At 44.9% G+C, this 12,089-nt stretch overlaps 1 protein-coding gene across 5 annotated transcripts in view; it reads right to left on the bottom strand.

Annotated features, from left to right (window-relative positions):
• EEF2K (eukaryotic elongation factor 2 kinase) overlaps positions 1–12,089 on the bottom strand; it is a 47,033-nt gene that overhangs the window by 11,530 nt on the left and 23,414 nt on the right. For all 5 annotated transcript variants that reach the window (XM_080981037.1, XM_080981035.1, XM_080981033.1 and 2 more), the window contains 9 exons: positions 11,794–11,831; positions 11,302–11,473; positions 9,950–10,099; positions 8,043–8,175; positions 7,541–7,668; positions 6,461–6,662; positions 5,308–5,366; positions 2,977–3,054; positions 2,128–2,190 (listed from right to left, as the gene is read on the bottom strand). In XM_080981037.1, the coding sequence (XP_080837163.1) occupies positions 2,128–2,190; positions 2,977–3,054; positions 5,308–5,366; positions 6,461–6,662; positions 7,541–7,668; positions 8,043–8,175; positions 9,950–10,099; positions 11,302–11,473; positions 11,794–11,831 (1,023 nt within the window). The remainder of the gene's footprint in view (positions 1–2,127; positions 2,191–2,976; positions 3,055–5,307; positions 5,367–6,460; positions 6,663–7,540; positions 7,669–8,042; positions 8,176–9,949; positions 10,100–11,301; positions 11,474–11,793; positions 11,832–12,089) is intronic.

The following is a 12,089-nucleotide window of genomic DNA, read 5'->3' as shown; positions in this document are numbered from 1 at the left end:
AAGAATCTTTTTAAAAAATAAAATAAAATAAATAATCATCTCTATTTTTATTGTTTTTGTTTGGATTTGTCTACTGCCCTCCATCCATAGATTTCAGGGCGGTTCACAGCATTAAAAATATACTGATTGGTTGAAAGAAAAAATGTTGTAAATGCTTGTCTGCGCACAAAAAAGTTTCCAAAAGATGTCTAAAGGATGGGAGGGATGGTTCCTGCCAAGCTTCACTAGCAGGGAGTTCAAGAATGCAGGGTTTGCCTCATTAAAGGCTCGGTCTCTAGTGAAAACCGACTAAAACACAGGTGGGTCAGGAATAAAAAAGGTAAAGGGACCCCTGACCATTAGGTCCAGTCGTGACCGACTCTGGGGTTGCGGCGCTCATATCGCTTTATTGGCCAAGGGAGCCGGCGTACAGCTTCCGGGTCACGTGGCCAGCATGACTAAGCCGCTTCTGGCGAACCAGAGCAGCACACAGAAATGCCGTTTACCTTCCCGCTGGAGCAGTACCTATTTATCTACTTGCACTGGTGTGCTTTCGAACTACTAGGTTGGCAGGAGCAGGGACCGAGCAACGGGAGCTCACCCCGTCACGGGGATTCGAACCGCCGACCTTCTGGTTGGCAAGTCCTAGGCTCTGTGGTTTAACCCACAGTGCCACCCACGTCCTGGGTCAGGAATAGTGAGAAATAAATAATAATAATTGGAATAAATAATAGTCTCAAAACCACAGCAGCCTGAAAGGCAAGGAACCATTTCCAGGAAGAGATCCCAAGCGTCATCTAGACCAATACCCTGCAATGCAGGAAATGCATTATGTAGAAATTTGAGAGGACACACCAAGGCACATGCTTAAGCCCTCTAATCAGTCTTCCCCAAACATTCCTACCCTCTGGATGTTTTGGAATACAACCGCCACCATCGAAGGCCATGCTGCCTAGGGCTGGTGGAAATTGCAGTCAAAAGCACCTGAAGGGAACCAGGTTGAGGAAAGCAGGAACAGGACAGTAACCATTGAAACAATCTCTCTTGAAATGCTGCAGATAAGAAGGCAAAGACAGGCTAGATAACAGCATGCTGTTCTCTTCGAGTCTCAGACTGCGGCTTGGCAATAACGTGGTAATTTCAATGTGTCCATCTGTCCCCATCAGTACAAATGCCTGGAAACTTCCGCCAATGAATTGCAAATGCCTATTTTCAGCCATTTTAAGTTGTTCACAATTTCTTTGGCAGTTAAAAACAAATGAATCTGTATTTTAATTAAGACTTCTCTTTTGCTAGCATCCTCTAGCTGCTTCTTACAGCTAGAAACAATACCTTTGTTTCAGAGAGATTTGCAGCTAACGAGAACTCTTCAGCTAGGCTTGCCATACGTCAGGAAAATTCCTGACACGTCCTCGTTAGGGGGTGTATAAATGATGTCATGGGAGAATTTCGCCAAATCAGCAAAATGTCAGGGAAAACCCAGATGTATGGCAACGTGATGGAAAAAAGTAGCAGAAACAGTTCCAGAAGCTTAAAATTACTATTTTGGGGGGAGGTTTCCCCCCAAAAGCTAAACAACTTTGCGGGTGTCAGGAAATGTACTTTTTGAAATATGGCAACCCTAGGCTTCAGCTAGCTTATCTTTCTTCTAGTTTAGAATGAGCTGGTAGGTTGTTTTAAAAATTGCTGTTGAAAATCATGAGTAAGGATGAATGAACGCATCAAAAGAGGTTTCATTTGAATTAACAATAATAATAGAAGGAAATATGGAATAAAAAGAGCAGCAGTAATGAGAGATTTTTGCGTACTCCAAGATCTGGAGCCTTTTGTAGAGAAACATTCAAACAGTGTGGACAGAGCAGCAAGAGCAGAACAGAATGAAAACAAAACCAAACAGCGGGGAAAAAGTTAAAGCAAATAACAGCATGTAACTGAAATTTTCATGCAGAATCACCAGTTTGCTCTGGAGACTGGTTTTAGTTGTCACAGAGGATTTATTTACAACAGCATTTCTCTAATTAGGGAGGAAAAAGAATTAAAAAGTCAGGGTGAAATATTACTCCGAGAAAAGCTAAGTGCATTAATGATGTTTAAGGACCAAACCACAGCAATCAGCTATTGCCTGAAGACATTTTATGTTGTACTTACCCGTGCAGAGCTGCCCAAACTGTCTTCGTCAGATTCATGTCTCCGGTTGCAATTGGAATGCCCCTACATTATTGTTAAAAGAAAAGAAAGGTGCAGAATATGACTCACATTTTGCTAAGAACCTTTGCAGCATTAGGAAACAATCCCCTTTCCCAAGATTTTGGAGTGATGCATTCATTTCAATATGAGTAAAGTTAAATATTTCAAATAGGGAAGCAGAAAATGAGTAAAAATGATGTTAGTTCTTATCAGTGCTTTTTTTCAGGGGTTACTCAAGGGTACAAAGTACTGGCACCTCTTTTTTGTTGCTGTTAAAAAGTGGGGCACTTACTGTAACAACTTCATGGTACCGACCTATTTTTCTAGGGGGGAAAGCACTGGTTCTTATAACAATAGCTGGAAGAGACATGAAGTGTGTCCCTTCCTACCTCACCTGGGGTGACTAGCAGTTGCCCATAGGTGAGCAGATAAGTCTGCCCCCTCATTTTTGCCACACTCCTCCTGTCCTCTTTCCTCTGATGTTAAGGCCAGGAAAAAGAGAGATGGATAGAGGAGACAGGCACCTGTCACAACATGGCGTTTCTTTCATGTAGGCTGCAATCACACTATGCATTTAAGCACACTTGACTTCCCACAAATAATACTGGGAACTTCAGTTCCAGACCTACAAGTCATGGTGCCCTTAAATTACAGCTTGATACCCTCCCAGTTGCGTGCTGTGAGCTTCTGCTCACAATTCAAATTCACAGAATGAAAAACAAGCATCAAATTATATATGGGTTATATAATACAAAACAGGATGAGGGGGAAAGGGGAAGGCTTATTCACTCTGGAGGGAAAAGGCGTTACTTTTTCTCGGTGATCCATGTCTTCTTGTTCACTCCTCTTTTCGCTGGGGTATCCACTGTCACCTCCATTTTCAGAGTCCTACGGAGAAATAACAGGATACAATGCCAGTACTTTCTCTGAACTCTCAATGTGCAAAGGCAGTACAAATACTCCTGCTTTATAAATTCGGCTATTTCCTTCCAGGACAGTCATATAGCAGCTTTGCACCTTGTTTTCTCAACACAACAAACTAGACATGAAAAGAGTATTCCTAACTAGCTCGCGGAACTAGTGGCACAATGATGGAAGATCAAGATGACTGGGAAAGTGTGTGTGTGTGTGTGTGTGTGTGTGTGTGTGTGTGTAGAAGCAGCAGCAGGTAATAAAGATCCCTGCTTGTCTATACTACAGATTGCTAAGTCTATACTGAAATGAATGCCCACCACAGATACGATGTTTGCTCTAGAGCAGAGATGCAAGATGGCTTTATTTTCCATTCCACACTGTATTCGTTACATGCAACAGTTTCCGTTCCACCACAGGTCAGCCTCACTGTTTGTTGTGGCAAAATAACTTTTATAATTTATGTAATTATGTTATACCACCCTGTTCATTTCAGTGCAAAGGAAACCCAATGCAAGGGAGGCATAATCAATTAATATCATTTGCTGGCTGAAAGCAACGGCGGCAGCAAATACCGATCATATTCACCGTATTGATTTCCTTTCCGGACACGAGCTAAATATGCGAACACGAGCCATTTCCGCTTCTTTTTCTGAAATTCTTCAACATCCTTCTCCTTTCTGACTAGGAGAGTTTTTTGGCATTTTACAATTGCATGGAACAAGTGTGAGGGTCTTACATTACATTTGTTTTTTGCTTTTATTACGTTTTGAAACTGAAATCAGCCACAGAAAACTAAAATAAATACAGTGGTGCCTCGCAAGACGAAATTAATCCGTTCCGCGAGTCTCTTCGTCTAGCGGTTTTTTCGTCTTGCGAAGCAACCCTATTAGCGGCTTAGCGGATTAGCGCTATTAGCGGTTTAGCGGCTATTAAAGGCTTAGCGGCTTAGAAAAAGGGGGGGGGGCGAAAAAAATCTCAAGACTTGCAAGACATTTTCGTCTTGCGAAGCAAGCCCATAGGGAAATTCGTCCTGCGAAGTGCATCGGAAAACGGAAAACCCTTTCGTCTAGCGGGTTTTTCGTCTTGCGAGGCATTCGTCTTGCGGGGCACCACTGTACTTTTAAAAGCCTAAACACTTTATGGAGTACAGTGTCTTCGAGCTCATATTTAAATTGAAACAGTTAAAGCTTATACAGGCCCTCTGCATGGAATGTTGGGCTCAAACTGGACATGGCAAATCAACACCCATGTTTAAATACATGAGAACTGATGAAATCACAATGAAAAGGGGTCACCACTGTGGGGCTTGTGAGTTCACATGTGTTCTCTCAGGTTGCCCCTAGGGCATGCAGGCACCTACCCCACTCCACCTTGCTGAATTCAGGATTATAAAGATTATACAGTGGTACCTCGGGATGCGAACGGGATCCATTCTGGAGCCCCGTTCGCATCCCGAACGGAACGCAGGACGCGACGGCGCGTCTGCGCATGCACAGGTCGCGTTTCACCGCTACCGCGCATGCGTGTGACGCAATTTTGAGCATCTGCGCATGCGGTGAAACCCGGAAGTAATGCGCTCTGTTACTTCCGGGTTGCCGCGGAGCGCAACTCGAACGCGCTCAACCCGAAGAGCATTCAACTCGAGGTATGACTGTATCTTGCCTCACCAGCTGCATTCTTCAGGAAGATATTTCTACCCACCCTCCACCCTCCGGCAGTAAATTAGGATTGGGGGGAGAGTAGCAAAAACACTTTTTCCAAGCATAAATGGTGGTGGGAGATGAGTCTGCATGTGTGTGCATGGTTGCAGGGCATGAGTGTGTGTTGGAAGCATACCAACAATGCACACAACAGTTTATCCAGTTTGCATGTGTGGCCACGGGCCCAAAAAGAATAGCAATCCCTGCCACAGAAAGAGTAGCTCTGGTTGGAAGAAAAGCACTTGGGGAGAGGGGCTGGGTGGACAAAATGAAAGGTGAGATGAGGATACTGCACTCCTCAGGTGCACGCCTGTTTGCTTTTAAAATCAGATTCCTATCTCACTCTTTCTGTGTGGCTGGGGCAGCTCTTAAGAACATCAGAGCAGCCCGGCTAGATCAGGTCAAAAGCCTATCTGGACCAGTATCCTGGTCTCATAGAGGCCCACAAGGTGTCTATATGACGTTCCACACTTAAACTTAAACACACACACACAACTGCCACAATCACATCTACTTTGGCACTTACCCGCTGATTGTCAAGGCCATCATGAACCAAGTTATCCACTTCATTGAATACCGGCCAGTCTAGGGGGCAAAATGTTACGTATTAACTCAATGGCAAGAGTCTCGATTCACAAAATATCTCAGGGCCAGAACAACTAGACCTAAAACAGGACCAAGGTACAACTGATTGGCAACCTGCGCTGTGCATCACCGATGGAAAAGGGAATATGCACAAAGCCTGTTTAGGCTCAAATTAAACTCCCCACGAAAAGGAGCAGTCATTGGTGGTGGTGTTTTTTTCATTTTCAGTGTTCCAATAAGGCTACCAGGGATCTGGTACAGGGGGAAAAAGATGTCAGCCCCCAAAGGCACACAGAGGGCAGCCATCTTTTTCTTCATACACTTCCCCTGCACTTTAGAAATAAATTTTAAAAAATTATATACTGCCATTTGTCAAAAGACCACACTTCTGCTTGTCCCATGCCTAGAGAGCACAGAGCTGGGCGGTTCTGCCTTTGCCCCGCTGCTCGCCCTCAGAAAACCAACTATTTTCTGTGGAAAACCTGCTTGCAGTTTATTCCGATTCAGCACTACATTGTGGGTTTTCGCAGGGAAAAGCAGAAGGGCAAACGGAAGGGTGGAAGAGCCTGCAGTTTACAACATAGAACACAAATGTCAATGCTATCTGCACAAGGTAAAAGTTAAAAAGTTACATAAATACAATTAGAACAGTTGGAAATACATAATAAAATACAAATTAAAAAGTAAAGTGAGAGAAAATCAGCAGCAAGGTGTCTAAAAAAAGAGATTCCTGCATTGCAGGTTTGGACTTAGATGGCCCTTTGAATTCTACAGTTCTATGATTCTATGAAATATAGAACCTTCCCTTTGTTTAAGACATACACTGGCTTCCTGGGAGCATTATAAAAGATTGTTTTACCATGTGAATACACTGAAGCTACCAACTGCTCCAAGCAGCTGTAAAATGTTTTAAAAATAAAGGAAGCACAGCTTGTAGGTATATCAGTTGTGGTTTTGCAACGCATGCATGTATCGGTTCGTAGAATATAGGGGGGAAATCCACATGCATTTGTCTGGGGGTGGCCAAAATGGGCAGGCCCATCCCTATATGCCGAGTGAGCCAGAATCCTCCGACAACACTATATATCACTTACGCAGATGTTCGGTTTTGTGGCTGTGGGGTGTTGCTGAAGAAGGTGAAGAGGGCAACGAGTCGAAGGCCACATCACTCATGCTCTCATCTCCAGAGTTTTCGGACAAACGGAAAAGCAGAGGAGGCCGGCTGCCAGAGACGGTTCTGACACGGCTGCTGCCACATTTTTCTTCTGTGCCTCGCAGAACGGTCTGAGCATTTTCCTTGGCAAAACAAAACAAAACTCCACATGAAGTGCCTCAGATATCAGGTTCCCGTTTTCTCTTCACAGCATTTGAAGAGACAAACCACGATCCAGTGACACGTTCCAGGCATGGCGGGTCCGATGCAGCCTTTTCCAACTTGGTGCCCTCTGGGTATTGTGGACTACAACTCCCATCAGCCCCAGTCAGCATGGGAAATGCTGCTGTTATGCAGTCATAAAGAGCTGCCCTGTCCTCACCAGCCATTTCAAGGGAAGATGTAGACTGGGGACAATGAAGGAAAACATCTGAAACAGACCCAGGGCCCAAACTAGACTCGATGCGTCACATCCACACAATATACTTAAAACACATGGCCTCCCCCCCCCCCAATAATCCTGGGAACTGTAGTTCCTTTCCCACGGAGCTAGGATTCCCAGCACCACAGTGTTTGGGATTATTTTGGGAAAGCCACGTACGATGTGGATGTGTCCTTATTTATGCAATTAGAAATTGTGAGAATGGGTTAGAAAATAGAAAATAGCAAGTTCTGTGCCTGGAGTAAGAGGAATTTTACCCCTTAAGGACAAAGGGGTAAAATTGTCCCAATCTCAATTGGGTGCTATATGCTTTGGGAAGAAAGACTGCACTGGTGGAAATGAGAGCTTTCCTTCCAATGCGAACAGCAGAGCCAGGACCATGGCAGAGGCGGGGGGGGGGGGGGCGCAACAAAACTGCTTCTTGAATAACCAGAGGCATCATTTTAATTTATACGCTCCATTTCCAGCTCAAATGGAACAGCAGTGATTAGATGCTGCTTAGCTGTCTAGATCTAGAAGCAGACCTAGATATGAAAGCAAAATGGGTCACAGTTTAGCGGTACAAGAGGGAGCACTTACAAGCAATTTATTGCTTCGAAATAAGGCATCTTTCTCTTTGGTGGAGAGGTCAAAAGGTGTCAGTCCCATGCTTTTGCAAATCTTGTTGCAGGAATGAGAATGAAAGAACAAGGCCATCCCTCGCACACCTGAGGGTACCAAAAGAAGAATTTCAGCACGCAAAGTTCTAAATCCTCCCCCTGAAATTGTGCAGAAACAGGCATCTCTCACTGGTGTCAAAACACCTTGGGACTTCAAAATGTTGCACATGAATAATGGCGCATTTAAACAGGGTTATGGAATTTTATTTCAAGGGAAATAAGCCACAAGGAGCCACATTATTAGGGCTCCTTGACCAATGGCTGCAACGTAAGGGGCAGTTTGCCTCGGCATCGGTCCCAAAGCCCGTCAGCCCTTCGGGGTTGGACTAGATGACCCTCAGGGTCCCTTCCAAATCTACAATTCCATTATTCGCTTCACTAACAAACTACCAAGGCTACACAAATGACAGGCCAGGTTTTACCTAGGTTGCCATCGCCAAAGTCTGTGCCACTCTCTGTGTGGATCTGAGGGTCTGTGTAAAGATCTCCGACTCCTTGGATGTCAACGACAATCAGCTGGTGTCCCGAGCGTTCGAACGTGAAATGGCTAAAAGCCTGCAGGAAATTGTAAGCTTAGCAACATAGGAAGCTGCCTTATATCTAGTCAGACCAACTGGTCCATTTAGTTCAGCACTGTCTACCCCAGGCGTTCTCAAAGTTCCCACTTCCACACACGCACCCCCCAACCACTTGAGAACTGCGGAGGTTCTTGACGGACCACTTACTGATTTTCTGCCTGTCTGCAGCAATTGCAATGCTCTGTGCTAGATGCCCTGTGATTTGTAATTGCATTTTCATTGCTTCGTTTATTTCTCATGCATTGCATTTTACTGTGTTTCAATTTGGATTCTGCAGAACGCAAATTGAAATACAGTAAGATACAATACAGGAAACAGACGGAGCAATAAAAATGCAATTGGAAGCTAATAGGAATATTTCAAGGGATGGATGCGCTGTCTCCCGTCTTCAGCCACAAATTCACGGACACGCCGTGAACCACCTGAATGAAGCTTGTCTGTGGACCTCTGTTTGGGAACACCTAATCTATGCTGAATAGAGTGGCTCTGCAGGAATTCAGATAAGCGTCTCTCCCAGTGCTATCAAGAGATGCTGGGGACTGAACTATGCAGAGCAGGTGCTCCACCACTGAGCTACAGCTCTTGCTCCACATAAATATGGAACTTCCACCAGGGAAGCTGTACATACAAGCCAGCAACCTACAGAGGCTCAACCACCCCAAAATTAGAGGCCACAGCACAATGGAAAAACAGGCTCATCCCTTGGATTAGGAACTTCTGCACACTAATTACTTCCCACACAAAGGCTTGGCCACACAGTTTCCAACTTTTCAGAAGCTACCAAGGTACGAGTATAACGTCTGGACCAGCTGCAAGACAACTTAAGGCAGAAGGCAGACTTGGAGCTCCTGCCTTCATTAAGCAGATACCAAGGTATTCCCATTTTCCTAACTAAAAAGTAACGGAACCTTGAAAGCTCGAGCCATAAAAGCTTAAGGGGTATTAGATTGGCAAGCTAGAATAACTCAGCAAAAAAGCATTATAAGGGCAGCAATGTCACAGAGCCACATGCAACAGGCATATGAAGCATCAGGGAGTGTTCATGTAGATAGTCTCCAGTTCAGAGACAGGAAGTCAAAGTAAAGCTAAAGGTAAAGGGACCCCCGACCATTAGGTCCACTTGTGGCTGACTCTGGGGTTGTGGCATTCATATCGCTTTATTGGCCGAGGGAGCCGGCATACAGCTTCCGGGTCATGTGGCCAGCATGACTAAGTTGCTTCTGGCGAACCAGAGCAGTGCACGGAAACGCCGTTTACCTTCCTGCCGGAGCGGTACCTATTTCTCTACTTGCACCTCATGCTTTCGAACTGCTTGGTTGGCAGGAGCAGGGACCGAGCAACGGGAGCTCACCTCGTCACAAGGATTCGAACCGCCAGCCTTCCCCTCGGCAAGCCCTAGGCTCTGTGGTTCAACCCACAGCGCCACCCGCAATAGCCAGAAAAGTGTGAGCGCCATCTACACTGCAGTACCAGCTTGCCGGGTCACTCAGTGTGGTGACCTCAATGGGGCCAATCCCTGTCCTTTGGTCCCTGTAAAGCCCTTATCTCAGAGTGACATTGGTCTTCTTTTTTGAGGACAGAGCATAAGCTGCTGCTCGACTTTTCCAATCACTGCCTCAAATCTTGACCCCCTGCCTGGACACTTGGGGCCAGGCGTCTGCTTCTAGACTGCCTCTGGTGACAGCCAGCTCAGGCCGAAAAGTCCCACAGCTAGCTCACTAAAACTAATCCAGTTACCAAGAAAGTCTCACCTGCGGGGTGAGGCGGATGTTGTCGTCTCGCACAAATCCTGAGTTTGAGTTGTACTTGATGTATTTGCCCTCGATGTAATGTTCCAGGTGGAACAGAGGCTTGCCAGCTCTGTTCTTCATTTCAATGATACAGGTCTGGACTATGTCCACCTGAGGAAGGAAGCAAGGGAGTTTTGAAGAAACAGTGAGGATGCCCCTCCCCACACAATTCCCGTCAAATGGTAAATTCTGGCCAAAAAAGGAGGCTATGAAGGAACACGGGCTGCAGCATACACCCCATATTTCCAAAGTATATTCAAAGCACACTCCCCCCAAAGAATTGTAGGAACTGAAGTTTGTTGTGGGTGTTGGGAACTGTAGTTCTGTGAGGGGCAAACTTACTATTATTATCGTAATATACCGGTATTTATTTATACCTTGCCTTTCCCCCTGATGGGACTTATAGTTCCCAGGATAAATGTATGCAGGTAAATGCTGAGGATCCGTTTCCTGAAATCAGTGTAGAATTGCTGGTGTGCTTTATGGCATTTGGGCAGAAGGGTGTGACAAACAGCTAAGTGCCTTCACTTGAAAACAATTCAAATTTCTATTTAAAGAACAGAGGAAATTGCAGCCAGTTATAAATTACTCTTTCCGCCCAGTCCATCAGGAACGTTGCCCTTGTTACACACTCCATTGTGGAAGACAAATCACAGCAAGTTCCACTGAATGCTTTTTTTGGAATTTGTGGCGTTTGCCTCCTCGGATGGGTCATAAGGAAAGGGTTAAAATAGGTGTGATGTGATTGGCCAGTGAGAATGCAAGGGGGGAATAAAAGTTAGAGTGGGAGGTTTTGAAAGTCAGTTGGGTTGAGAGCTGAGGTTTGGGTGTTGAAGAAGGAAGAGGGGGGAATAGGAAGTGGGTTGGTAGAGTTGTATTGTGAGAGACTGAGAGGAATTGTTAGGTGGAGTCAGATAGATAGATGGAATAATCAGTTTGGAGTTGTTAGGAACTAAGATGAAGAAACTGTCAAGAAAAACTAACTGAAACCATAAGCTTGTTCCTGCATCTAAAAATAAACTTGATTATTTGTTTATGTTAACAACTGACTGGACTCCGTGTGTCCCCGTGAGATATGGGGTGGTGGCAGCGGAAAAAGCAATCGCAGTGGTGGCACAGGGTCAATAGACCGTCAAACGTCCGGGGGCCCTGTGTGTGATCGCCACAGAATTCAACTTACATTAAGCTGCCAGTGAAATGGTCATGGATTTATTCGTCGTAATTAACCGGCATTAATTCAGAAACTCAATGAACTGTTTGCCTCCCCTGAGTGGTGGGGGTGGTGTTTTGCTCACTGACTTAGAACAAGTTACCTGCTTGGGGGGCTTGTGACGGTTATACTCTTCTCCCCACAGCTTGGCCTCCATTTGGAGTCGCACGTCCTCAAAGTAGACATCCCTGTTCACGGTTTCTATGTATCTCTTGGCAACATAGTTGAAGGCACCTTTCCAGTTATGAGTGTGTAAAAAATTAGATAACTTTTTCCTGAAAGAGCAAAGACCAAGAGAGAACAAGAAATAGGAAAAAAATTTGAACTTAATGCTCTATGAAAACATGATAGCATGGGAGCCAGGATAATATCTGCAATATGGTGACATTATTATATTTGTTGGGTTCTCACCCCATAGCCTGTAGGGCCAGAATGCGAAATCTCAGATCTAGGGCCAAATGTGGCCCCACATCTCTCTCTCTCTCTCTCTCTCTCTCTCTCTGGCCCTGATTGTTTTCTTTTCATGGCTTTTAGGCTCAAACTCCCATCCTGCAAAATACAGCCCAAGAATATTTATAAGCAGAGATACACTTACGTTCTGAAGCATTCCCGCATTGCTCCACGGCCAAAAGGCTGAAAAACAATATAAATATGATCAATCGTTACTCATCCAAAGGTTATTTGTATTTGAAAAATTCTGCCTGTACTCCCAGTAACTGAAAGAAAATCCTACGAGCTGCAGGCATCCTTTTGAGAATGCAGAGAACTGTCACAACAGCTAAAGCATCCGTACTGGAAATACACTCTGCAAGTCCATGTTTTCCTTACATGTGTATTCAAATATTTATATCCTGATTCCTGCCCTCTAATGCACTCATATTACTCAGAGCA

The sequence above is a fragment of the Podarcis pityusensis genome (genome assembly GCF_964106645.2).
Source record: "Podarcis pityusensis genome assembly, chromosome: 14".
In the NCBI taxonomy this organism is placed as follows: domain Eukaryota; kingdom Metazoa; phylum Chordata; class Lepidosauria; order Squamata; family Lacertidae; genus Podarcis; species Podarcis pityusensis.
Note: the sequence above shows the minus strand (reverse complement) of the source record. Positions and strands in the feature narration are given on the sequence as shown.